We start from the raw sequence: 27637 nt of genomic DNA, 5'->3' as shown, positions 1-27637 counted from the left end.
CCTCCCCAGGGTGGCCCTGCCCATCACTGCTCCAGTCTCCCTGCTCCTTCTGCCTGCCTCTCGGTCTCCATCTGCTGCCCTAAGGCTGCTAAGGACAGTAGCAAGGCCCTAAGACCAGAGGACTCCAGACAGCAGGTTGACCCCTCTGGTGTTGTAGGATCTCAGGGTGCTGGGGACAGCGTCCCTCCACACGGCCACCAGTGGCATCCTCGTATCCAGGGCCATGGGTCAAAGATACATGGTCAGAGCACCTGTTCTAGAGAGCCACCGGGTGGGCACACTTCACCTCCTGCCCCTGCAGGGCACCACACATGAGTCTCCCCAGCCTCCAGCACCCCCAACCTGGCTGCCCCCCACTCAGGACCGGCTCTCCCAGGCTGTGTCCCCACACCTCACTGGGCTCACCTTTTAATAAGATGATTTTCTGTCATATTTGCATAAACCTGCTAGCATCCTTTGTGGTGGGGCAGGAGGACTGGGCGGCAACACAATGGGGGTGGAAATGGTCTTAGAGTATAAAGTGGTATAAAATGTATAAAAAGTATAAAATGTGGTAAAGCCACATTTCCTGAGGTGGGTCCTGTGTGCAGGCCTCCCTCTGCTGGCTGCAGGGGTCCCTGGGGGCGCTGCCACCATCCTGCGGGTGCAACCCAGGACCAGTCACAGTGGCCTCCAGGCCAGAGCCATCCGGATGGTTGTCCGTGAAGAAATGACAGAAGTTGAAAGGCCACTTGGGGACAACATGCCAGTTGTGCTTTCTTTTGCTCTATTTTTTATGCAGGATTTTATGTACTCTGTAATAAGGGATAGGAAAATTTAAAAAAACCCAAAACCCAAGTTGTTAGGTCAAGCTGCACCTTCATCGACCAGGAAGCCCAAGTGAGGGACATCTCCCTGGACTGGCACCCCTCCGCGAGTGACTGCCCACACCGGCAGGTGCACACTCTGCAGCTGCCCCCTCCCCCCCAAGCCTGGTCAAAGGATCGAGAAGCCTCAGGAGGCAGGGTGGGTCCTGGGCCAGCTTCCCAGAGATGACAGTAGTGCCCACACGATGCCAAGAGGGGATGAGCTGCCCATCACGGGAAGCAGGTGCGCAGGCCCCAGAAGGCACAGGATGCAGAGGCCCCAGGGCCCTGAGCCCCTGTTTGCAGAGCCAGCAGAAGGGCGGTGCCCACATACCCGCTGTGAAGCCCCACACAGTCTCTGGGCTCAGTCCCTCCCCTGCTCCACCCTTCAGCCCACAGCTGCCCAGGAAGATTCCCATCCTGGACCCAGCGAATGAATGAATGAACGAATGAATGAGCGAGTGAGTGATGGAATCTTTCCCGCGAGAAACAGAAACCCCCCGGGGGGACAAAAGGACACTGCCGGGCGTTCCCATACCCGCTAGCTGAGCTCCCAGCTCTGGGCCCCAGTCCCCAGGACATACTGGGCAGCGCTGCCTCGGTCTCCCTCCCGGCCTCCCCAGGTGACACCCTGAAGGTGTCTCGCACTTTGGTGCTTCCACATTCCTTCCCTGACAAAACGTGCCGCTGCCGCCCAGGGAAGCGGGCAAATGCATGGCCGCGGGCATAGGAGCCTCTGCCCGCCTGCCAGGACTTGCTCAAAGTATGTGTCAGTAATCCTGGCTCAGCCGGCGGGGCAGCAGGGGTGCAGGGGGGTGTGCTGCGGGCAGGGAGGGATGGCCCGGCGCAGACCGGGGCAGCAGGGGCAGGGGCCAGGGGGCCCCGGGCCCTCCCCGGACCCCACCCCATGGAGAGAGAGAAAAGCAGCCCCAGAGGCCCAGGCAGGTGGGCCCCCAGGGAGGACAGAGCCCCCGTCTGCTGGGCGGCCCTCAGCTCCCAGGACCACCGACCAGCCACGTAGCCATGGATCCGGCCTGTGAATGGAACCGGGTGTCTCAGTGACACCCGGCACATGGTCCCCAGGGGGAGAGCCAGGGGCCCAGCAAGCCCTCCTCTGCAGACACCCAGCGGAGCGCTATGCTCACTCTGTGCCCTCGGATGACAGGAGGTGGCCTTGCCCCTCGGCCTCGCCCTCACCAGTGGTCTAGATGTGAAAGGACAAGCTGGAGTAGAGCCAGGCTTCTGCATGGCCCAGAGGAGGCAGCTAGCAGGGCTGGAGTGGTGGCTGCAGGTGAAGGCCAGGCACACGTGGACCCACTCGGCCAGCACTCAGCTCCCCCAGCCCCGGGAGCCTCGGTACAGGGTGGCTGGAGGCTGGGGAGGTGGAGGCCAGCAAGGAGGTAAAGCATGAAGTCTCCCAGGCCCAGCCAAACCCCCCAAGAACCCCTCTCTCTGACACCTGCCCCCGACACAGGGGCCCCAGTGAAGGCAGTACGGTGCCCACAGCCCATGGGCGGGCGCCCCACACATGCTGAGATTTGTTTTGCCCCCTGCCCCATCGCGCCATCATGGCGAAGCCCCGGCGGATGACGGCCGCCAGCCCAGGCTGGGGCCTGGGCCTTCCTCCCTGCGTGTCCCAGCCAGCGCCCGCTCCACCCTGAGCAGGAGGGCCTGGCCAGGTGCCCACCCACTGACACCATGCACTCCCTGGGAGGGGAAAACCATTAGCGCTGGCGGGCGATGGGCAGGGCTCACTGGCCTCAGCCACAGGCCGGGACCGGAGTCCAGGGCCACTGTCCACACAGCACGCTCCCCTCCCCATGGCTCGTGTCACCCACCTTCCCAGGGGTCACAGAGGTGCCGTGCAGAGGTGTCGTGTTGTGCTTGCACTTTACCTCCACAGCACGTCTTCTAGAAGTTGGGGGCTGTCTCCCAGACCTGGGGAGACCACCATCACCTGCTCCTGGACGTTGGCCCCTCTGCCGTGTGGTCAGCCAGCAGGGGTCTTGGAGCTGGGTCCGGGTACAGGCTCAGAGCGAGACAGGGTGCTGGGTCAGGGTGCATTCATGAGGGACGCCCTAGCTTTGAGGGGCCTTCAGGTCGCGGGCATGACATCCAGCCGGGCAGCAGGGTGTGGGCGCCCTCTGGGATGGCACCCTGCCTGCGGAAATACAGTGAATTCCTCGAGGGGTGAATCACGGCGCCAGGTGCAAGGTAACGGAAGTGGGTACAGCAGGAGTGCGGCGGCCTTGCCCCCCCAGACCCGCAGGCCCATCAGCCTTCCCTGGAGCCAGCAGGGTCACAGCCTCACCCTCACCCAGACAGATGGGCACCACGGCCCCAGCACTGCGGGAGGAAGCGGCCCACTTGTCCCTGTGTGCACACCTGTCAGCTGTGAGGCTGAGGGGACAACCAGGAGTGAACCCCAGCCCAAACCCTGTGGCCACCACACGGCATGGGCTTCTGAGTGTCCACTGAGGCCTGGTCCACGTGGTCCCTCTAGGCACCCTCTCACAGGTTAGGGAGTGGGCGGCCCCATGCAGCATCACTCTTCCCTCCCCGTTGGGGTGTCTGTGGGGAGAATGTGTGGTGCAAGGGCCTTAGTGCAGCTGGCCAGGGGCAGATGCAGACCACCCCGCTCCCTGTTGTCCCTCGATGACTGTCCAGCAATGGACATGGATCTGTATGGGGCCCGGGACACCTTTGGCACTCAGGATCCCGAGTGTGGGCCATGTGACCCTCAGACAGGCGTTGGAGCCCCCAATTTGTGTGGGAGTCCTGACCTGCATGGGGACAGGGTGGGAAGGTGGTCCCATGGTGGACATGGGGTCCCCGTAGGAAAAACAGGAGGCCAGCGCCCTCTCTGTGTCCCTAATCCATGAGGGTCTCGAGGCGGTGGCTGCCTGCCTGCCAGGGGACTCACTGGACCACACATTCACCAGCACCTCGATCGTGGGGCGTCCAGCCTCCAGACCGGTGAGAAACAACGATGTGCTGTGCAGACCACCCGCGGCACCTGTGCCGTGGGACCTGCTGGGGCAGTGCACGCTGGCTGAGACGCCTGTCCCCATGCTATGTTGTACGCACACTACTCCCTATGTGTAAAGAGCAGGAGAGTATAGGAGGGGGCAAGCCAGAGGCCCTTCTGACATAAGAACACGTGGACACCAGCCAGGTGTCTTCATCAGAGCGGGGGTCCTGGTCCAGACATCCAGGGCACCATCCCCAAGGTCGTGCGAGTTTGCAGGAGTCCTGTAGGGCCAGTTGAGCCCGGGGCCGCCCAGGTGACTGGGTGGGGCCGCCGGGGGCCTGGGCAGGAGAAGCGGCCAGCCTGGGATCAAGGGACAACTGGCATGAGGCACAGAGAGAGACAGGAGGGAACAAATGCCCAAGTGGTTGGGCAATGGGGGCACCCTGCTCGACCCGCCACTGCTGGGCAAGGCTCTGTCCCTGGGACCCAGAGGCCTGGCCGGCCAGCGTGGACAACATATCTGTCTTTCCTGCTTCCCACGCAGCCTGACTGCACTGCCTCAGACGGCTCCAACCTGTTAGCTCAGGCCCAGCAGGCCGCAGGTCTGGGTGGCTCACCAGGGCCCCTCGGATCCACAGTTGCCAGCCTGGGACACAGAGTTCGACCTCTTCCACAGTCAGGTCTGAGTCCTTACCCATGGGGGACCCAGTCCTCTCGTTCATGCTGTGCCGACGGTGGCCGACAGGGTGGTGCTCTGCTCCTGGGGGAGCACAGCATCCCCGCACAGGACCAGCAGCAGCTCCGGACGCCCCATGTGTCCCATGTCTGCTCCCAGGCGGAGGCCATGCTTCGAAGGTGAACGGGCAGTTGGACGGGCAGTTGGCAGGCATCGGTGACCCTGATGCACGCAGGGCCTGTCATCGGGCCTCCTGGGGCAGTCACCATCGGGGCCTGGCAGGGATGCTGCCTTCCCCAGGCACAGAGCCACATGTCCCCTCCTGGAAGCTTCTGAGCAGCCTGGATGCACCAGGCACCCCCCACCCCGTCATTTGTACCGACCGTGGACAGCAGTGGAGCCAGGCACCTGGGGCATGGCAGCAGTCAGGTTTCTGAGTCCATGTCCCAGGGAGGGTGCCCTCTTGTCAGATGGCAGCCAGGCACCCATCACCACCTCTGCGGCTCCTGGTTTGCACTCTGCACCCACTGCCATCCTTCTTTGCTGGTGAGGACATACCTACTAACGCCCTCCGCACCACAGTACCCACCTGTCACACTCACGTCCTACATGCAGACCACGCTGACCTCGCACCACAAGCAGCCTGATGTTGCCATCTTCCCAGAGGACCCAGGAGCCCGCCCTGTACTACATGCTCTTGCTTTTTATGTGTTTGGAGTGCTCGGGGCGACGCAGGGCATGGAGATGATGGTGCCGTCCCCCCGTGGGCACTGCCTCCAGTTCCCAGGGAGACCCTGGGACAGGCCAGGGCAACCTCATTCCCCAGTCCCTGGAGGCAACCACAGGCCTTTTGCAGCCACTGCTCAGCCTGCAGCTCCTCCCACCCTGGATGTGGCCCTGGCCTCACCCTGCACCCCCACTTCCTCCCAGAAGGCTGTGTTTCCTGAGTGCTGATAGATTGGGATGTCTACCTTCTCTTTAGGAATTTGAGTCCTGGGCGTGTGGGGGAGTCATGCACGGCCCATTAGGGTTCCCCCAGCGTGAGGTTATACCGCAGCGATTCCATACACCGACATACCACCACACAACGCCGCAATCTGCTTAGTAAGCGCCCACTAAACTACTTTGTGTGATTACTTTTTCAGAAGCCCTTCTTACCTTTGCAGCCAAGCCCCACCCAATGCCCCCACAAGCCCCCTCACCCTGTCCTCACGCGTCATGCTGGCCCCTGCCCTGTGGGATAGGAAGCCCTGGTGGGCCACCATCCTCAAACAGGGTCTGTAGCACCCTCGGCTCTGGGACACAGGTCTGTGGAAGCAGCTCCAGGGGCATGGTCAGGGGCGTGGGCATGGGCGTGGGGTCGGGACAGGGTTAGGGGAACCCAGCCAGGGTTGGTGGAGGCCAGAACAGCTGGACCGGCATCTGGGCTGGCTCCCTGGCCCCAGGGTACAGCGCGCCAGGGCTTGCCCAGGTGGAGGGCTGGGGCGGGCGGGCAGGAGCTGACTCAGCTCCCCGGAACCAGGGGCTGCCAGAATCGGTGAGTGTGGAAGTCCCCGCTCTGCTTCCCCACAGCCAAGCGCGGCCTGGGGGGCAGCTGCTGTTCCCCCTCTGACCTGTGAGGGAGGAGGGGGGTGGGCCTCCGGGGCAGTGCAGGGGCTCTAGGGGGCCCCTTGTCCTCCTTTGCCCACCCCCGCCCGCCCCACAGTGAGTCCCCGCAGTGAGTTCCTCAGGTTGCCCGACCTGTGTCTGAATCAAGTGCTGCCTTTCTTTTCTGCTCATCCTAAGTCTCCAAGGGAAAGGAAGAAGGGGTCAAGGTCCTTGTGATGAACACCCCCCCACATCCCGTGCTAGAGCAGGGCTGTGATACCAGGGGCACTGGAGGGAGCCCTCCACCCCCGGGTCACCGGGAGGCAGGCCCCTGGGAAGCACCTTGAAGGGAGCCCCCAACCCTCACCCCTGCTGCCCACCCCCAGGAGCCAGGAACCCCCAGAAGTGCTCACCCCCAGGGCCCTGATGGGACCCCCACCCCGTGTTTCCCCCAGAGGGAGTCTCGCCATCGACATGGATGCAAGCCCCCTGGCGGGAACATTGTTTGCCCTCAGTTTATCCACCATGCATGGCTGTCCCACGGCCCAGCAGCGCCCACCTCATCCTCTCATCTCATCTCAGGTGTCACTGCGCTGAGCCCCGGGGCTGGTGCGTCAAGAACTAGAGCCCCATGCTTGCTTGAAAGCACGTCCCCCGTGGTCCAAGCATCAGTGGGTGTCCTGGCTCCTGGGGTGGAGGAGCCCGAGCCCCACGCAGCCGCACCTGCGGTGACCTGCTAACTGTGGGTCCCCAGCCTCGCCCCACCCGTGGCCTCCAAGGCACCTCTCCTGGGGCTCCTGGGTGCTGGGAGGTGCACAGATCCCAACCAGCCTGGTCCCCACAGTCGCCTCGCTGACCTAGTGTGGCCTCCGGGACTGGCCACATCAGCCCTTTCTCGGGAGGCAGAAAGGGGCCTGATGAATGACCAGCCAGGCCACCCAGGGGGAAGCAGGGGCGAACTCCTGTACAGGGAGGCCACAGAAGCTGCAGAAAGATCCGGAACCAGCATCCACCCTGCCGCAGCTCCTGCTCTGTGATCTGCCCAGCCGTGTTCTCACCTGGCCCCCTGGCTACTTGCTTCTCAGGGACCCTGCCACTGGGTCCCTCCGCTCATTAGCGTGTTGGAGTCACCCCAGCCCGTTCTGCTGCCAGTTCCAGGCTGCGTCGGCGGGCAGGCCACCTGGACTGGCAGGAAGAGGCTGCACAGGCAGCACAGGTGACGACATTGTGAAGGACAGCCCGGGTTCATGGGTCCTCTGTGCAAGCTGCAGCTGGAATTCTATTGGGGGTGCAGGAGGTGGGTCCCCCCACATGGCCCAACCGCCTCCCCCGTCCTCTCTGCCCCCTCCCAGCCAGGCCCATCTCCTCAGCCTGGATGCCTCACTTCCACACACTGGCTGTGCGGCCCCTAAGGCCAGAGAACCCTGGTGTGGGTCTGCATGTACCCCTCAGCCCATGTAACCCACAGGCCCAGCATCCCTCCCGCCCTGCCTGCCTGTTCTGTCCACTGCGAAGCTCATGGCCATGGTCAGTGCCCAGGTCCCCATGGGGGCAGCCCCGTGCTCTCCACTCAGAGCTGTCCATGAAGGCCCGGGGAGGAGCTCTAGGCCCACACCCTAGAGAGCAAGACTACACAGGGAGGTGGGGAAGGGGGTGGCGTTTCTGGAAACTTCGGTGCTCATGGACTGCAGGGTGGGTGGGGAAGTGTGGGGAGGCTCAGGCCTGGCCCAGCGCCTGGCACTCAGTAGGGTCCACAGGGGGTGAGCCCACAGGAGTGAGCCAGCACCCCCTCGCAGGTCACGCGGGACTGGGGAGGCCTCCGGTATGTGATGCCAGGCTCATCGTGGCACCCGGGTGACAACAGACAGTACCTGAGGGCAGCGCACCAAGTAAGGATTCAGATGGTGGTGCTTGAAAGTAGGAGCCCCAGGCACGGCACATGGTGTGCAGGTGTGCATGGTCAGGGACGCAGGGCCTGCGCACGGCAAGGCAGCAAGGTCGGGCTTGGGCCTGTAAGGCGCTGATGCTGTGGCAAACACACAGGTTTTAATTGTTCAGGGATGTTCCCGATGAAACAGAGCAGGAGGGGAGGGGTGGACACAGTGCCCTGCCCAGGAAGGGCCCCAGGGCCATGGGGCTGTGGTGCAGGCGGACGAAGGCTGTGTCCATGGGGAGACAGCTGGGGGTGTGGGTGTGCAGGGGGCTGGGGCAGCCACTCAGGGCTGTGGCATGTGCGGGGAGAGCACACAGTCCAGGTGCTCTCGGCCCAGCAACAAGGAAGCAGATCTGGTGCTGAAGGGCTGGGCCTCCAGCCTCAGGGCAGGGCAGCCTGGAAGATCTTGGCGGGGGGGTGGGGGGGTGGGGGGTGGGTGTGAGCATCTGCTGTGCGCTTCCAAAGGGCAGGTTGACGGTGGTTCCCCATTCCCATGGTCCCAGCACAGCCCCACGGAACTGGGTCAGACTCCAGGAAGGACTTACCTAAGGTCGCTGTCCTAATGCAGGTGTGTGGGCTGCTGAGGGACATGGAGGCCTCTGTCCCGTCTTCCCCCAGGTGCTCAGCCGCCCAGGGCAAGCCAAAGAGCCTCTGGGGCTCCACTGAGGTGTCCACAAAGCCGCCTGGACTCAGTTTCTCCCCCCAAACAAAAGAGACACAGGCCCTCTTGCCTGAAGTTTCCCAGACAAGGCCCCCAAGTGAGCAGGAACTATCCTGGTGGGCGTGGGCTGCTCTGGATCTGCACCCCAGGCCCCGGACACAGCACACCCAGCAGCCCCAGGATGGAGAGAGACGGGCTCCTGGGTTGGAAGGGGGAACATGTGTGAGACTGAGCACGTGTGCACTGGGAGGGGCGTCCATGGAGGGGGGCAGGACCCACTGTCACCCTGGGCACCAGGTGGGGGCATCCATGGGGGGGCAGGACCCACTGTCACCCGGGGACCCAGCAGGTGTTACAGAGTGTCACTACCTGGTTGTAGAAGCTCGTTGCTGCCTGTCCCCAACGGGAACTGGCAGGTCTTTCTCTGAAATCAAAGTGTGATCACATCAGTAAAATAGATGCCGTTTGGTGGGTGTGGACACGTACACGTGTGTGTAGCCAACTCTGCCTCCATCATGGACCATGTTGGTCACCCCAGACCAGAGGAGTCCAGGAGAACTTCCCACGGGGATGGGAAGGTCCCACATCTAACCATCTGGCTCGGTAGCCACGGCCGTCTTGGCAGGTGACACCAGAAAATCAAATTTCTCTTGTTTTGTTTTTTCACCTAATTGAAGTCTCCCAGGCTTGTGGGGAGTGGGAGCCATGGCTGGGGGAGGGGGTGTTCCCTCAGTGCCTTCACACAGCAGGTCTTCCAACACAATTCAGGAGGAGCCCCCACCGTGCTGTGTCCCCCCATGACTGCGCGAGGCTGAGGTGCACCTGCCCCCCCAGCAACGTGGTGCCCTCATTCCCCAGCAGGTGCAAGCACCAGCTCCTCACCTGTGCTCCTGGGGTGCAGCCTCAGGTGGCTGTGGCCTGACGGCAGAGCTGGGAATGTCCGTGGGCACCCAGACGGTGGGCGTGTGGCTCTCTGTTGCTTGAACAGTTGATGGCAGCTGAGAGCTCAGGGGGATTTTCACACCCTGTGGATCAGCCCTGCTGTGCCCTTTCTGGCCCATGGCAGGCACCTCATCTTCCTCCAAGCAGCCCCCTGGCTAACCCATCCATCCCGAGCCTGCAGGTTCTGTTCCCTGCGTTTCCGAAGCTCCACCCTATACCCACCGTTTCCCTGGCTGGTTTCACGCCCCTTCCCCGGGTGCATCTCCAAGTTCGGTGTTGTCCTGGCATCAAGCAGGGACCCGCTTCCTTCCAGGGGGTCATGATTGCGGTAGCGTCCGCAAAGGAAAGAGCCGCGGGCACTCTGAGGAGGGCGGGCACAGGGCCGCCCCCTCACTGGGCCTCCCCCCACCCCAGGTCCCTGGCCGTCGGGCCCCAGTACTCATCCCTGGGCACTCAGCCCATCCTGTGCGCCAGCATCCCAGGCCTGGTACCCAAGCAGCTGCGCTTCTGCCGGAACTACGTGGAGATCATGCCCAGCGTGGCGGACGGCATGAAGATCAGCATCCAGGAGTGCCAGCACCAGTTCCGCGGGCGCCGCTGGAACTGCACCACAGTCAACAACAGCCTGGCCATCTTCGGCCCTGTGCTGGACAAAGGTACGCGAGACACCCTGCTCGGCCCTCGCTGCACATGGGGAGCGGGGGCAGGTGCTGCGGCCCAGGGGCTCCCCACTCTAAGGCAGGAGCTGCCTGTCTCCATCCAGCTCAGCATGTCCCCTGCGCTCACCTGGGAGTGGCCCGTGCAGCCGTGGGCAGGGCGCAAAGAGCTCATTCTAGGGATGTCTCCACGCCCACTGTTCTGGGGTCTCCTGGGGCGCCAGCGAGACAGCTCCTTGCACACATTCCTCCTGCTTCCCCTTCATGGAGGGGACATGGTACCGTCCAAGGGATGAGGGATGAGAGTAACCATCCCAGAGCACCCACAGGGGCTGGGCCTTCGGAGCGTCTCAGAGGAAATACAAAAAATAATGTTTTTTAAACACAGGGAGGGGAGGAGGAGAGGAGAGGGCAGAAGCCCTCTGGGGAAGTCACCCAGGGCCCTGGGGCAGGGGCTTATCTTAGGAAGGAGTAGAAGACAGGGCTGGGCGTCGGTTCACTTTTGGTGACGAGCACATTTTCACCAAAGATAGTGCTTTGCACCATAATGACCATGTGCTGGTATCCCAACGTGTGCAAATCAGAGGGCAGCCGGCTCCGCGCCCCACAGGTCTGGCCACAGATGCTGTGCTCAGCGAGAACGCGGGGATGTGGGCTGTGCACTCTGGTGGCTGGGCCCCACCGAGGGCGCTGAGGGAGCACAGCCCCTTTCACCCAGCCTGATGCCTTCTAGGTTGATTAATGCATGTGCAGCATCGTCAGCACCTCGCACCCCCACACACACACATGAATAATATTCCAGGGTGTGCTTGGACCACCAGTGGCTGGTATGCAGTGTCAGTGGGCACCGGGTCATTCCCACCTGGCGGCTGTGGTCAGCGGTGCTGTGCTGCTGTGGCCTTTGGCGAACGATTCTCACCTGAATACCTGTTTTCATATCCTTGGGGTATATTCTTCATGGTGAATTGTTCCGTATAAAATTTTGGGAACCCCACTCTGCCGTGCATGGCTGGCACCATCTTATGCCCTGACAGCAATCCTAAGGGTTCCCGGCTCTCCACACCCTCACCACCACCTTACTTCTGCCTCTTTCCTTCTCACCCCAGTGGGCACTAAATGGTACCTCGTTGTGGTTCTTATTCACGTGTCCAATGGCTGGTGATGTCAAGTGCCTTTTCCTGAGCTGGCTGGTCATCCGTACTTCTTTGGAGAAGCGTCTATTCAAGGTCTTTGCCCAATTTTTTAAAAAATACTTACTTACTTATTTAAGAGAGAGAGAGAGAGAGAGAGAGAGAGAGCTTGTATGGGGAGGGGCCAGGGGAGAGGCAGAGTTGGAGAGAATGTCAAGCAGAGTCACTGAGCACCAAGCCTGACTTGAGCTCTATCCCAGGACCCTGAGGTCGTGATCTGAGCCAAGACCAGGAGTCAGATGCCCCATCAACTGCTCTACCCAGGCACTCTTGCCCAGTTCCTAATTGGGATGCTTGTCTTTTTGTTGTTGAGTTCTCAAAGCTCTTTACATATTCTAGACACTGAGTTCTTATCAGCTCCGTGATCTGCAAATATTTTCTTATGGTGGTCTTTTCCTTATTGTGACAGTGTCCCGGAATGCACAAGAGCCTTAGATTTTGGTGAAGTCCAATTTATCTATTGAAATGTCATTTTAAAGTAAGCATTGTCTCATCTGTTACAAAGATTTACACCTATGTTATCCTTTACGAGTTTTATAATTTGACCTTTCACCTTTAATCCTTGGTCCATGGCGTATAAATGCTTGTGTACAGTGTGAGGGAGGGGTCCAACTTTGTTCTTTTGCATGTGGAAATCCGGTTATTCCAGGGCCATCTGTTGTTGGACAGATAGTTTCCCCCTCCTGGCGTGTCCCCTTGTCAAAAATCAGCTGGCTGTGGATGTGTGGATTTATTTCTTGACTCTCCGTTTCATTCATTCCTTTGGTCTACATGCCTGTCCTCTTGCCATTTCCACACTGGTTTGATGGACGTAGGTCTGTAGTATGTTATGAAGTCAGGAAATGCAAATCAAATCCTCCATTCTGTTTTTCTTTTACAGGATCATCTGGGGTCCCTTGAATTTTAGGGTCAACTTCTCCAGGTCTGCAAAAAAGGCTTTGAGACTTTCATGGGCACTACATCCGGCCTGTAGATTTTTTTTGGGGGGGAGGGTATTGCCATTTTAAGACTATTAAGCCTCCTAATCTCTGAACATGAGATAACATTCTCTTTATTTAGGTCTTCCCTGGTTTCTTCCAGCTACATTTTGTTCAGTGCATAAGCCTTGCACTTCCCTCGTGGACGCGTTCCTAAGTTTTTTTTTTTTTTTATCCTTTTTGATGTTACTATAAATGAAACTGTTATATTATTTTCCATTTTGGACTGTCCATTGCTACTGTATAAAATATGACTAATGTCTGTGTTTTGATCATGAATCCTGCAACTTTGGTTAATATTTTGGTAGCTCTGAGAGGGTTTCTTGCAAGTTTCTTAGGATTTTCCATGTATAGGACCATGTAACCTATGAATGGTGACTCTACTTCTTCCTGTGCAGTTAGCCTACCTTTGATTTCTTTTTGCCTACTTGCTCTACCCCTTCCAGCACCATGCTGCACAGAAGGGGTGAGAGTGGGCATCCTTGTTCCGGGTCTCAGGGAGAAACACTTCAGTCTTTCACCATCAAGTGAGAGGTCAGCTGTGGGTTTTCCATAACTGCCCTTTATCAGGTTGAGGAAATTCACTTCTAGTCTTCATCTGTTGAGCTGTTGTATCACAAAACGGTGTTGGATTATACCAAATGCTTTTTCTGCCCCAATTAAGATGCCCATGAGGTTTTGTTCCTTCGTTCTCTTAATGTGATGTGGTGTTATTGGTTGATTTTCCTCCACTGAAGCACCCGTGCATTCTTAGGATAAATCCCCATTGGTCATGGTCAATAATCCCTTTAACATGCTGGAGGATTTGGTGTGTGAGTATTTTGTTAGGGATTTCTGTGTCAATATTTACAAGGGGCATGGGTCCGCGGTTCTCTTTCCCTGCAGTAGTGTCTTTGTCTGGCTCTGGGATCAGGGCAACACGGGCCTCAGGGAATGAGTTAGGAAATGTCCCCTGCTTTCCTGCCTTTTGTAAGAGCTTGAGAAGTGTCGGTGTGGATTCTTTTTAATTGTTTGGTGGAATTCACCAGCGAAGCTTTGCTTTCTTGGAAGGCTTTACATTACTGATCCAATCTCATTCCTGGTTATAGGTCTGCTCAGATGTTCTATTTCTTCTTAAGTCAGTTCTGGTATGTATGTGTGTCTAGGAAGGCATCCATCTCATCCAAGTCAATGGTTCACTTTGAAAGGATAGTCTTGCCAGAGGTAGAATTCTTGGTTGACAGTGTTTTCCTTCAGTATGTGAAACATATCATCCCACTGCCTTCTGACTCTAGTTTCTGATGAGAAATTGGTGGTTAATCTCATGCAGAACCCTTCATATGTGACAAGATGCTCCTCTCTTGCTGCTTTAGAGATTCTCTTTCTTTGTCTCTGTATTTTGATAGTCAATTAAAATATATCTCAGTGTGGATCTCTCTATGTTGATCCAACTTGAAGTTCATTGAGTTTCCTGGAAATACTGGTTCAAGTCCTTCATCAAATTTGGGACTTCTTGGCTGTTGTCTCTTCAAATATTTTTTCTGTCCCTTTCTCTCTATCCTCCCCTGGGACTCCTGCAATACAATGTTTGTTGCTACAGTGGATAGTGTCCAACAGGTCTGTTCAATTTTCTTCATCCTTTTTTCTTTCTGCTCCTCAGATTGCATAATTGCAATAGAACTGTCTTCAAGGTCACTGATTCTTTCCCCTGCCTACTCAGCTATGCTGTTGAAAACCTCTAGCAAATATCCTGCTTCAAGTAACCATACTTGTCAGCACCACAATTTCTATTTGGTTGTTTTTGTAATTTCTATCTCTTTACCAATATTCTCTCTTTGTTGAGACTTTGTTCTCCTGGTTTCTTTTATCCCTTTGGGCATATTTAGGACATTGATTCAGAGTCTTTGTCTGGTATATCCAATATTTGTGCTTCCTTGGGATACTTGCTGTTAATTTCCCTTTTCTGTGAATGGCCCACACTTTCTTGTGTCTTTGCATGCCTTGTAATTTTTTGTTGGAATCTGCACCTTTTGATTATTATAAGATGGTTACTCAGAGAATCAAATTCTTTCCCCTCCTTGGAGTTTGGTGTGCTTACTGTGGATTGTAGTTGCTTGTTTATTCAGTGACTTGTCTTTACTTTGTGGTCAGCTAGTGGTTTGGCAAAAAATTTTCCTTAATGTCTTGGAGGAAAAAAGAAAAGAAAACAAAGCAAAGGAAGAAGACTCCTCTGGTTTTTGCAGATTGGCTGTGTTGTGCTGGCTTTCAACATGAGCTCATCTGCTCACAGCCCCGTCTTAGCCCTCGCTGCCTGCCTGTACTGAGCCTGAAGATCAGCTGTGAGTGAAAGCTTATGGTCCCTCCTTAACCCCATGTTATACCCTTGGTGTGCACATAGCTTTAGCTCTCTTGGTACACAGGAGCTCTTCAAACACTTCCTTCCCCAAGGCAGTTATCCCCAGCACTTTCCCCCCAGGTGGTCACTATGTCTGTTGTCCACCGCAACTGTAATTTTTTGCCCCACATGGCAGGAGCTCATCAATCTGATTTTCAGTGTTTTCCAGGAGTACTGCTTGGCCACTGTTCCACCTGAGAGAATTCTGAGGTAGGCATCAGTTTTTCAGGGAACCCCCAGACAGGCCAAATAGACAAAATTCTTGAGGAACAACATCCACTCTGCTTCTTCTGGAACCAGCCACCCATGTGGGAACAATGCACACTGCTGCCTCCAGTGTTCCCTGTGCCAGGGAGGGTGGTGCTGTGACCAAGTGAAAGTGCCTCAAAGCTCTCTCACATTGTCAGAGACACTTTTGTCTTGATTCAGCATTTGCTTGATTGCTAAAAACCTTGAACTCCTTTCCAGGGCTCTGACAGTTTCTGCTCCATTCTTTCCATATTTCTGTGGAGGGAGGGGCCCTTGGAGCTCCTCACTCTGATGTTTTGCTGATGCCATTCCATACCCCCTTTTCCAAACTGGCCTCAGAGGCCATACAGTGCCACGTTCTGTTAGTGGAGGCACTTATGAAGGTCCACTTGGGTTCTGAGGTCGGAGACCGAGACCCATGCCTCAGTGGCATGTAGAGGTCCCTAGGGAGATAAGAATGAAGGATGGAACATGCAGTGGTGTAGTTGCCTCTGGAATGAAGAGGAAGGAAGGACAAGCAATGCTGGGAGGAAGCTACACTGGGCCCAGAAACCACTGGTGTGCGTGGAGGGGAGGACAACTGAGGGGGGCCCTGAGCAGGCAACCAAGCATTGCATGGAGGGTTGGTGGTGCCAGATTGCATTTGTTCAAGGTCCTGAGGCTCCCTTACTTCAGGTGGTCATGGCCATGCCCAGGGGCCATGCAGGGAAGAGAGGGGCATCACACTATGTGACTTTGGTGAGTCAGCCAGCTTCCTGGAGTGTCAGCGTCCCTGTCTATAAAATGGGAGACTAATTGCCACTCAGCTGACTTCACAGAGTTGTTGCTGGTTGAGGTAATTACATGGTCGTCCTCACAGGGACAGCGGCTGCCGTGTGTGGAGGAGTTAGGTCATAGGACACTGTGATATGCCAGCTGTATGAGGGCCTGTGTGTGTGTGTGTGCATTTGTGTGGTGGGTGGGTGTACATGTGTGGTATATGCATATGTGGGCATGCATATGTGCATCTGTAAGCACACAGGTACATGAGTGAATCTACACACGTATGTGTATGTGTGTGTAGGTGCCTGTGCACATGTGAACATATGTGTGTGGTATGGTTGCCACACCCACTGCTGTGCTGTGGCCAGTGGAGTTGTGGCCCGAGGATTCATGTCCAGTAGGCCCCTGGACAACCCTGCTCCCTGAGATAGAAAAGAATGTCAGGGATTTCAGGAAGCAGACAGGAAGCTAACCTACCTGCAGCAGCTGCCAACTGGGTGGTGAGGAAGGCAGTCCACCTAGGAGGTAGGGAAGGAAGGTGGGTTTCCTTCAGAGCTCTCTTCTACCCCATGGTCTGTTCTCTGCCTGGTCAGCGGTACAGTTGGAAATCAGGAAGTGTGAGTCCTCCAACTTTGCTCCACTTTTTTCAAGACTGTTGTGACTGTCCACAACCCCTTACCTTCCCGTATGGATTTTAGGATCAGCGTGTCAGTTTCTGCCAAAACAAAAGCTCACATCATTACATAGTGCGTTGAATCTGTGGATCACCTTGGGGAATTTTGCCATCTTGATATTAAGCCACCCAATCCATGAATGTGGGATGTCTTTCCACGTATTGAGGCTTTCTTCGGTTTCTTTCAATGACAGTGGGCAATTTCCAGTGTACAAACCAGTGTACAAAACCTTCTTTTGCTAAATTTAGACCAAAGTATTTTACTCTTTTTGATGCTGTTGTCAGTGGAATCGTTTCCTTAATCTTATTTTTGGATTGTTCATTGCTGGTGCATAGAAAAGCATAATTGGTTTTGGATCTCGGCCTCATGGTCTGTAACGTTGCAGAAGGTTTAGCAGTTCTGATGGATGTTCTGTGTATTCCATAGGATTTTCATATCCTTGGCTAATGGGAACAGTTTTCCTTCTTCCCTCCAATCTAGATACCCTTTCTTTTCTTGCTCCTTGCCCTGGTCAGAGCCTCTGGGACATTATTGGGTGGCAGTGAGCAAAACAGGCACCCCTGATTTCCTCCTGATGTCAGGAGTGGCTTTCCATCTTTCATCACTGGGTATCCTGTTCTTAACTTTTAAAAATCCAGGTATGAAGATCCTCACTCACATCAAAGAAAAACATGGGAGAGTTTTTGTTTGTTTGTTTTTGTTTTTGGAGAGTTTTAATATAATGTGTCTCTCAATTCTTTGAGTTTTTTTTTTCTGAATTGTAAGTGACAAAAGTCACATAGTGATCTATTAACAAAACATTTAAAAAATATGTCCGCTCATGGCTTGGTTGGGTCCTCCTTTCACTCTGGAAAACAAGGAGCTGGATGAGGTACCCAATTTGCACAGAGCGCCACAGAACTCCATGGCCTCGTTGTTATCAACATGGCCCGGAAGCCTAGGAATCCCCTCCTGGGACAAGTGGGATATGGTGGTTGTAGGGGTACAGGCAGAGAGGAAGGGAGAATGCCTTGGAACCATGTATGCTGTCCAAAGATCCTGGCCCATTTCTACACACCCCCCTCCCTTGGAGACCCCTAGGGTGAGCCATAGTTCCCACTGGGATGCAGCACTGCCCCCTCTGCCACATGCTCCATCCTTTTCCCACAAGTTCATACATCAGGTTACATCATCTGAGAGCCAAAACCACAGCCCTGCAGTTATGCTCAGACATGCCTGCAAGTTCCTCAATCAGGGTGGCCTCTAAGGGCCCTTGGCCTCTGCACCCACTCCCTGCTGTTCTGCTCTCCTGCATTACCACCACCTGCTGCCCAGGCCCTCTCCGGGGGGCCTCTGCCACTCCCCACTGCTTCAGACATGGCTGTGGCACACAGACTTCCCTGCCCATCCAGAGCTGCCTGCCTCTGCACCCCGTCCTCACTGCCCCCCACAGTCTGAAACCACCTCAGTCCCTGAAGCCTCCCTCTCTCCAGCTCCATCTTACCCTTTAGCCCTCTGCCAGGCCCCAGGGCTGCTCCGAGATTCTTGAGTCCTTCCCTACTGTCACTGTCCCAGGACATACACCAGGCCCTGCAGGGCATCTTCACGTCTGTTGTGGGTCCCCTGTCACACACAGCAGGTGCCCACGCAGCACAAATGCAAGGCAGATGCTAGGGCAGTGCCAATGAGTGCCCTGGCACATAGCTGGTGCTCCAGAAGGAGGTGCTGAGCAGATGAGGGCTTCCCAAGGGAGGTGGCCTCTGAGCTGGATCTCAAAAGTTTTTCTCTTTCTTTGGAACATGTTCACAGTGCTTTCTGGATATGCTAAGTGTTTTGCACACGACAGGAACTTGAATACTACCTAACAGCCCTCCGATGAACTGCTGCTCTGGTTGCAAGTGAGGACATGGAGAAGCAGTGCAAGGACCAGGCCAGGACTCCTGGGTCCACCCCGGCCTGTGCTGAGAACACCTGACAGGGGTCTGGGATGAGAAGAGAGGAGCAGGGGAGCCCAGCGAGCAGGGACCCAAGGAGTAGACAAGCCTCTGGCTCCTGGGCTGTGGTCCCAGGGAGCTCCCTTTCTCCCCATGCACCCCCTTGTTCCTTGAAAATCCGTGTCCTGGCCCCTTTCCTGCACATATACCTATGTCCTCCATGTCCTCTCCCCATGTCCCCTCCGCACGTCCACTCCGCATAACTTCCATGACCCCCATGTCCCCTCCTCGTGTCCAGGATCCTTTCTCTGCCCTGTGCTCCCTGTGTCCACTCCTGTCTGTCCCCTTCTACCATTTCTGCCTGATGAAAATCATCTCAGCCCCCAGGCCCTCACCACTTGGCTTTCATGGAAAAAGAAAGCCCCCTCACCCCCTCTCCCCCTTGCCCGCCACAGGGCTGAGAAATGGCGGAATTCATTGTGGCCAGAGAGCTGAAAGGCCCTCTAGGAAGGAGCCGCCAGGTGCCCCAGGGAGAAGCCAGCTCTGGGAGGCCATTGTGGAGGCCCCTGCCTGCCCGCCTGGACGCGCCTGTGGTAATCAATCTGATTGGATTAGGGTCAGGGCGACCCTAATCGTGTCAGAGGTCACCCCAGCTTTGTGGCAGGGTCCACGGGGCGCCTGGCCACCCCTGCTGAGGCGGCCTCTTGAACAGAGCTTAATGCTGCCCGGCCAGCCGAAGAGAGGGGCCCGGCCCTGTGTGGACGTGTGCAAGCGTGTGCATGTGTGTGTGAGCACGTGTGTGTGCCAGAGGCGGGGTCGTCCAGCCCAACCCCCGGAAGCTGCCCGTGCAGAGCATGGGGCTGGGAAGAGCTGCCCTCTGCCCGTGCTCCGGAAGGCCGCCACCCCATGTAACTCGCGTCATAGGGCAGAAAGCATTTGAAGAATTTTGAGTGCAAGGTAGCTATCTGTTCCTCCAGGCAGGTCCCCGGGCCCCCAGGCACCTGAAGGGCCAGCCTGCCTGAGAGCTGGCCAACACCTCCTCTTGACCCTCAGGGAGGTGAGGGGGTGGGGAAGACGTGGGGCAAGCAAGGCTGGTCCCCAGGCTCAGTGCCCCAGCAGACGCCCGCTGCCAGCCTAGAGGAGGCCCAGGCAAGACAAGCCCCTGCAGGAGCTTGGGCCCCAGGGGCCCAGGCCCAGGCCAGGGAACTTTGGGGCAGCCTATAACTTCAGGAAGAGGGGAGGGAGGGCTTGGGGCCTCTCCACCTGCACCCCAGCCTGCCTTGTCCACTCAGAGCCCCCGTGCAACAGGGCCGTATTCCCCAGGCTACCCCAGGGTCTCAGGGCTGGAGGGATGCTGGCCTGCCCGTCCACACCAGGGAGCAGGTGTCCCCACGTACTGCTGGGAGAGGTGGGGGCAGGCCGTGGCCTGGGAATCTACTAGCTCACCCTCTAGGGGCCTAGACTGACCCTCTCAGCATCAGGCCTGCTCAGTTCTCCTGGTCAGACTCCCCAAGCTCCTGGCAGGGTCTACCGGTGTCAGTCACGTTTCTCAGCAAGACTGTGCCCCCCCACCCCCAACGGTGTCCTTCCTCCGCAGTCCCCTGCCTCCTCCTTGGTCAGTGTGCCCTCCTTCTTACGGGTCTCCTTGGGGGCCTGGGCCGGGGGAGGAGGTGCAAGGGTCACGTAGGTGGCCCCCTCCTGGAAGAGCCTCCCCCCCCCCCAGGGTCCAGGACTCCAGGGGGTGGTCCGTCGGCTGCCCTGGGTGTCCGGAGCGCACGCAGGCACGCAGGCACGGGGCTGGGGCAGGCCGGCCAGGCCCCAGGGGGAGGTGGCCTCCCGAATCCAGGTTGCGACCCCTGACCCCCATCGGAAAGTGTTTCGGTTCTCCGTGGCTGGGGGGCTTGCCGGTCTCCACGGCCTCCCCTGTATATCATTAACTCTGCCCTGCGGGGGGGCTGTAGAGGGGCCAGGAGGGACCCCGGCGCCTCCCCGCCGCGCCCGGCTCAGAACACAATGTCCCCACGACGAGGACAAGATTAAGCACAAGAGAAAGTGAAATGCTGCGGGCGATTCACACGCCCTCGGGAGTGCTGTGCCGCAGCGTGTGAATAGCGCGCTCCCCGCGCGCCTCGGGCCCCGGGCCGCGCATACCTCCCGGTTGCTATGACTGGCTGGCTATGGCCTAATCGCCGACCAGGGGGAAATTCATATAAAATATCACGGCCCATTGTGGGCCTAACGCGGCGTGACAGTGGCTCACAAAGCCAGATTCATTAGCCCCAGCAGGTAATCAGGACGCCGGCCGCGCCGCCGGCCGGGCGGTGTCAGGGGCCGCGGCCGCTGTGGGGCGCGGGCCGCATTCCGCGGTCAGGTGGCTCCTCCTTTGTGCCGGCGCGGCCGGGGGTTAACAAATGCCGTCGCAGGGCCCGCCCACCGCAGGGCCCCGGAAGGTGGATGTGCTGGGCGCAGGGGCGGAGCTGGCCCCGGGCTCCTCCGCTCCGTGGGGCCACACGCTCCGTGTTGGGGCGTGGGGGGGCCGAAGAGGCATCCCCTTCCCGAATGTTCTAGAGGAGCCTTCCAGGTCTTCCTGGCCAGAGAGGAGGGAGATGGGTGCATCTGCTCCAGCAGAGGGACAGCCCCCCACTCCACCCCTCACCTGCCAGGTGGGTAGAGGCCCGGGGGTCCAGACAGGGAGACACCACCCTGGTTGTGGGCTGGGCCTGCTGTGTACTGGGGGCGCCACATGGTGAGAGCACCTCAGTTCTCTCCTAGGGCCACCAGCGATGCTCTGGGAGCAGTAGGGCCAGGGGAGGCAGAGAGAAGCCTGACAGAGCTGCAGCGCGCCCTCTCAGCCAGCATCCTCACTAGGTACTGCGGTGATGGGCTGCACACCAGGAACCCCTGCCAGGGGGGCTCCACAGAGGCAGGACAGCATGCCCCCCCACAGCACCCCCTCCGCAGACATGTAGGCGCACCCACCTCAGCGCCAGATCATACCCCAAGGTCAGCACTGTCCAGAGGACAGACAGCCTGGGGTCCCAAGGTGCCTCAGCTGAAGGAGAGCGGGTCCTCTGCCACTGGTCAGCCAAGGAAAGGTTCTGATAGGCAGGACCTGTGGCTCCCAGGAGAGCTCACACCCTACCCTGTCTTGGTCTAAGTCCCTGCCTGCCACCAGCTGACAAGAGACAGGCCCCTGAGTCCTAAAGGCAGGTGGCCAGGGCCCAGGCTTCATATAGGCGCCAGACGAAAGGTCTACAACCCATGGCAGGAGGGAGGGGATGTCAGAGATCCCCCAAGATGGCTCCCCATCAGATGTGCAAAGGCCTTCTGATGTGCAAAGATCAGAGCCCCCATGTTAGCCCCCACCACATCCTTCTGATAGGGAGAGGAAACTGAGCCCCCCATATTAGCTCCCCCAAGTACTCTGATGAAGGAGGTGTCAAAGTCCCCCATATTAGCCCTCCCACGTGCTTCTGATGGGGAAGGTGTCAGCCCTCATACTAGCCCCCTGATGTTCCTCTGATGAGGAGAGGTCAGAAACACCCCCCCCCCCATTCCTCTGTGCCCACTACATTCCTCTGACAGAGGAGGTGTCAGAGCCCACCATATTAGCCCCCCATGTCCCTCTGGTGGAGCGGGTGTCAGTACGCCTCATGTTAGCCCCCATGTCCCTCTGATGGAGCGGGTGTCAGTACCCCCCGTGTTAGCCTCCCATGTCCCTCTGGTGGAGCGGGTGTCAGAGCCCCCCATGTTAGCCCCCATGTCCCTCTGATGGAAGCGGCTGTCAGTACCTCCCGTGTTAGCCCCCCATGTTCCTCTGATTGGGCAGGTGTCAGAGACCCCGTATTAGATCCCGTAGTCACCCCTCACATCCCTCTTAAAGAGGTGGTATCAGAAACCCCCTCCCCCTCTCCTGAGTGGGTATCATTTGGGGCCTCCTTCTACAAGCCTCCTGGATCTGGCCACTATTGAGGAGGGGGATGGGCCTGTGAGTCATGGTGCTCTGGGCTATGGTAGAGCCTGGGGGTTCAGTCCAGGGTTGCATCAGAATCACCTGGAGACCCTTTAGAGAAATAGGTATCCTTCCAAGAACTATGGCTATGGGCCCAACATGTGTCTGGTGTGACATGCTGCCCGGGGTGTCTGCTGCTGGGGCAGCCCCTAGGCCCTCTTCCCCGCACAGCTTCCTGAGGGGCCCACCTGGGCAGACAGGAATTCCATCACATCAATCAGTGCTCTCATCTGAACCACAGCCCCTTCCAGGAACTTCTCCTGCCAGAGGTCACTTGTGTTTCTTGGAAAGGCCACTGCAGCAGCCCCCTAGACGGATAGTCTCATCCCAGGAGCTTATGTAAATGTCCCTATCCTTCTCATTCAGTGTTGGCCCTCACAGTCGTCCCCCAGGAGAAGATGGGGCCCAGCCACCTCAAGGCTGCAGCCACCAAAACCAGCTTGGTGGAATCTCAGGACCCTTTGCTGGGGGTGTAGGAGCCTCTCCCTGGGCCCTGTCTGGGCTCAGCATTACTGCTGTGGGCCTGCATGCTGGGGTGAGGGGGCCTACAGGACCCATGGCAATGGGAGAGAGAGAGGAGTGCCCTTCTTCTTCCTGGGCCGGTTCTCTCAGCAGCATTAAAAGGATTCGCCAGACTCAAGGCAGTGTGTCCTCTCGGTCTCTGCTGAAACAGCCTCCTGGATGGCCTCCCTGCAAGAAGGTCAGCTCCAGAGCAGAGGCTGCAGGATTCTTGTCCACTAAGAACACGGTCAGTGCTCAATTAGCAGTTGCTGATCACCAACTTCATGGTGAAATGTGAGAAGGTGAACTTTCTTCAACACAAAGTACCCAGAAAACATTCTTTTTTGCATGTAAAAAGTTTTTTCTCTAAAATTATGTTATTTTTAATGTCTTATCCTCTCACAAAAAAGTAAAAGTAACAACAAGTGGTGATCCTAATTCAGTCCTCAAATGATCTCTCCTACTTGACAAGCCTGTGGAATTCAAATCTGGAAACAAGAATTTGTTAAGATCCCTCAAATTTTTTTGAAACCCAAGGAGGCAAAGTTACTGCGGAAGCCCATCTGATGGGTGACACCTAAGGCTCCACTAGCCTAACTGTGATGGAGCACTGTGGGGTGCTCTCCCTGCCTTCTGCCATACACCCAGCTCTCACCACACGGGACTCCCTCAGCTGCTCCAGACTTTACTCATCCACCCATCTACCATCTATCCATCCATCCATAAGTCCATCCATCCATCCATCCATCCATCCATCCATCCATCCATCCATCCATCATATATCCCCACCCACCCATCCACCTACACATTCATCTATCATTCATCCATCCATCCATCCATCCATCCATGTATCCACTTATCCACACACCCATCCATCCACTCATCTATCCCCCCATCCATACATCCAACCATCTACCCACCCATCCACCCACCTACTCATTCATCCAGCAGCCACTCACCCACTCATTCATCTACTCATCCATCCATCCCAATCCTGCCCCAGAGTTCACATTGCCAAGCTTCATTATATGTTACTATTTCTCCTACTCTATCTCTCATGAACTGTAAGGCAGGTGGCTTAGCACGGCCCAAAGCCACGAACTTGATCCACAACAGCGGAGCCTCTTACTAAAGACAGGATTCCCCTGGTTCACCCTCTTTCTTTCCAGTGCAGGAATTCTTTTTTTTTAAAGATGTATTTATTTATTCATGAGAGACACAGAGAGACAGAGACATAAGCAGAGGAAGAAGCAGGCTCCCTGTGGGGAGCCTGATGTGGGACTCGATCCCAGGACCCCAGGATCACGACCTGAGCCAAACCACTGAGCCACCTAGGCATCCCTCCATGCAAGGATTCTTTCCACCTGAGAGTGGGTCATCTAGGTTCTCCTTAATTAACAATTGGGTGGGTAGTTCCTTCACCTTTTGAAAGCCTGGGTTGTTAGAAATTTCATCAGATAGAGCAGCAATCCCCTTTCTTGCAGATTTATTAGCTTGGTTCTTGAGAATGGGCACCTTACATCTTACCCACCTCATATTCCTGGTTTTGAGCCTAGTATATAGCTCTTTACAGACTCTTAGATCCCAGATGGATGGATGGTGGATGGATGGGTAAATGGATGGATAAATGGATGGTAGATGGATAAATGGATGGTGGATGGATAAATGGATGGTGGATGGGTGGATGGATAGATGGATAAATGAATAGATGGTAGATGAATGGCAGGAAGGATAGATCATTGACATTTCACAGGAACTCAATAAATAATTGGTAATGAAACAATGTCAAGTTCCTGGCAAAGATGGCTTTCCCCGTGGAGAAGGCTTAACTCACAGAACGACTTTGTCACCAAATTTCCTTTCTCCTTCCTTTTCCCAGCCCCGACCTCAGTTCTGAAACTGTGACATTTTCCATATGCCTTATCCTCTCACAGGGAAGTGAGAACACCTGGCAGTCCTAATTCAGTCCTCAAATGATCCCTGGTACTTGACAAGCCTATGAAATCCAAGTCTGGAAACAAGATCGGTCCTGTTCCAGAGTTCTGAGACCCCGGGAGGCAAAGCCCATCTCACGGGTGTGGAGGAGAGTCCTGGGGCCAGCAGGGCGGTCTGAGCAGCTCCAAGGGCTCAGGCAGGTGGTGTCCCAGGGACTTGGCACACTGGCAGCACAGGCCCTTTGGCCACCATCCCAGACCTGTGTCCCCTCCTCCTCTCCTGACCTGCTGTAGCCCATGGCCAGTGACAGTGACAAAGGTGTTTCCAATCTCATTCCCAAGACACGGTTCCCTTCCCACGGTGGGATGGATCCCCTCTCGTTCCCTAGCTGCCTCTGTTGTGTAAACAGAAGCAGAAACCTGACAAAGCTGCTGTCGGTGGCTAAGAACTTTACTGTGACTGGGGCAGCTGCCAGGGCTCCAGACCCCAGTCTGATCCTTGCTGTGCCCTCCCCGCCCACTGCCTCAGGGGAGCCCCATCCTACCTCCCCCAAAGCCTGAGGCTACTCCAGCCGGTCAGATAATGACCTTCTTCTTTCCAACACCAGTGGAAATCTGATAAAAGCAACAGGTTCTCTATCCAAAAACAACAACACAACCCCACACACACAAGCTTTCTGACATGGCCTGTGATTCCTGCTTGGAGTGACACTACCCCAAGATCCCTGGATGGGAAGCCCCAGTCCTGCAGGTGTCACCCGGGCATGCAGGGGTCTTCCTCCTGCACGACCTCAGCATGCACTTTTACTTTTTCTCTGGAAAGAACCGTGGACATACAGAGGCACTGCAGGAGTGATGCTGACTCCGTTTCCCCTCCCAGACCTCCTGCAAGGCTAAGAACCCACAGATCCAGCTGCATCCATTGAAGCAGAGATCCCTGGGTGTTAATTCCAGACTTCACCCCGATTTCACCTATTTTCCACCTGTTCAGGGTCCCCTCCTAGGTGTGTCTGCCTGGCCTTGCCCCTTGTGCCCTCGAGACCAGGAGGAGATGGGTCAGGCCTTTGGGGTTTGCCTGACATTCCTTGACTCTGCTGGGAAGGCCTCCATGGGTGTCCCTGGAGCACCTGCTCGAGGCACCTGCCGCCTGCCCACTGTGGGGCCCGCCGGCTAGGTGGGCCAGGCAGGGCATCTGCTATGCCAGGTCTCAGCTTCCCAAACTGCGTGGAGGCCGTGTCTTCCACTTCCAAATGGACTTTCTTTGCCAGCACAACCCATCTCACACTTTTCTGGCCACAGGTCTTGTGGCGTTTCCTCAGACGCTTCTTCTCCTTCAGAGCAAGTTGAAGGATACACGGTGTCCTCGGCCTTCGGACCTGGTGTGTGATGAGCCCCTTCTGCTCAGGGCAGAAGGGGAGATTGGGACCCACAGGGGAGCCAATTGGGGCAAGCTGTGAGCAGGGCTGGACTGAGTTCTTCCTCCCAAGTTGAAGGCCTCCCCCACCGCCCTGATCACGCCCTTCCCCTCGAGTGTGTCTGGCGGCCTGGCCTGTCTGCCTGAGCCTGATAAGCAGCAAGCCCTTGTTCGGGTAAGGGGCAAGGCCCCAGGCTCGGTGGCTCTCCCCCAACGTCACAGGAGGGTGGTGGGCGGAGGCCGAGGCAGTCTTCCCCCAGGAGGAGTGGTTCTGGCCACCAGGGGCCTCAGGCAGCTTGAAGCAGCACTGGGCTGTGTGCACTGGGCTCCCTGAGTGTCTAGAACACCGGCTGCAGGAGAGGCCCCAGGCCAGCGCCAGCAGTGAGCCCAGTCTGGCTCCAAGGAGAAAGACAAAATAAAGGTGTGGCTCTGCTGGAGGGGAGGGACAGCGGGACAAGGTGCCTGGGTCCAGGCCACGCTGGCATTTATGCAGAGACCTCAGACCTGCAGAAGGCAGCTCCGGGCCTGAGAACTGATGGACTGTGCTACAGAGGAGAGTGAGGCAGGGCATCCAACATCTGGGGGAGCAGCTGTCTGCTGGCCTTCGGGGAAGGGACAGTGAAGGTTGCTGAGTGGGGAGGGGTGGAGAGCCAGCCCCACAGGCTCAGATCCTGCTGGGCCTCCCTGTCCCAACCCAGGGCTCCTGGAAACGCAGAATGAACAAGACACAGTCCCCACCTCAGGGAGCTTCCAGGCCAAGGAGGGGACGAATCAGGAGAGGGTGCAGGTGAGAGCTTCCCTGGCCAGGCAGTGACCACACTTGGACAGCATGGCCAGACCCTGGCTGAAGAGCACACGGAGGAAACGGCAGGTGCACATGACCAGAGGAGCAACTGGAAGTCTCCCTAGGGGAGTGACAAAGGCTGACTGTGGCTGGAGGCCAGGGAGCAGCTGCCAGAGCTGGGGGGGGCAGCACGTGGGGGGGGCCTATGCGCAGGTCAGGCAAGGACACAGCCCCAGGAGCTCAGAGGGACCAGGCAAGACGCACTGGGCATGAAGCAAAGGGCTGTGCCCTCAGCCTTGTGTGATGTGTATGTGCACGTGTGCTTGCATGTGTGCATAGGTCTGTGCATACGTGCTTGCATGCGTGCGTGTTTGTGCATGTGTGCATGTGTTCTGCATATACATGTTTGTGTGCACATGTGTTACATGTGTTTGCATGTCTGTGTGTGTTTGCGTGTGTCCACGTGTGTGTATGCATGTGTGCATTGCATGTGTGCAAACGTGTGTTGTGTGCATGTGTGCCCATGTGTTTGTGTGCGTGTATGCTTGTGCACACGCTGTGCCTGTGTGTTTGAGATGTATG

General features: G+C 57.0%; 1 protein-coding gene across 1 annotated transcript in view; it reads left to right on the top strand.

Annotated features, from left to right (window-relative positions):
* The window catches only part of WNT3A (Wnt family member 3A), a 46237-nt gene that overhangs the window by 3371 nt on the left and 15229 nt on the right, over positions 1-27637 (top strand). The window contains exon 2 of the mRNA XM_025454916.3: positions 10030-10271. Coding sequence (XP_025310701.1) covers positions 10030-10271 — 242 coding nt within the window. The remainder of the gene's footprint in view (positions 1-10029; positions 10272-27637) is intronic.

This window comes from Canis lupus, chromosome 14, assembly GCF_003254725.2.
Source record: "Canis lupus dingo isolate Sandy chromosome 14, ASM325472v2, whole genome shotgun sequence".
In the NCBI taxonomy this organism is placed as follows: domain Eukaryota; kingdom Metazoa; phylum Chordata; class Mammalia; order Carnivora; family Canidae; genus Canis; species Canis lupus.
This window is presented reverse-complemented; position numbering and strand designations above follow the sequence as displayed.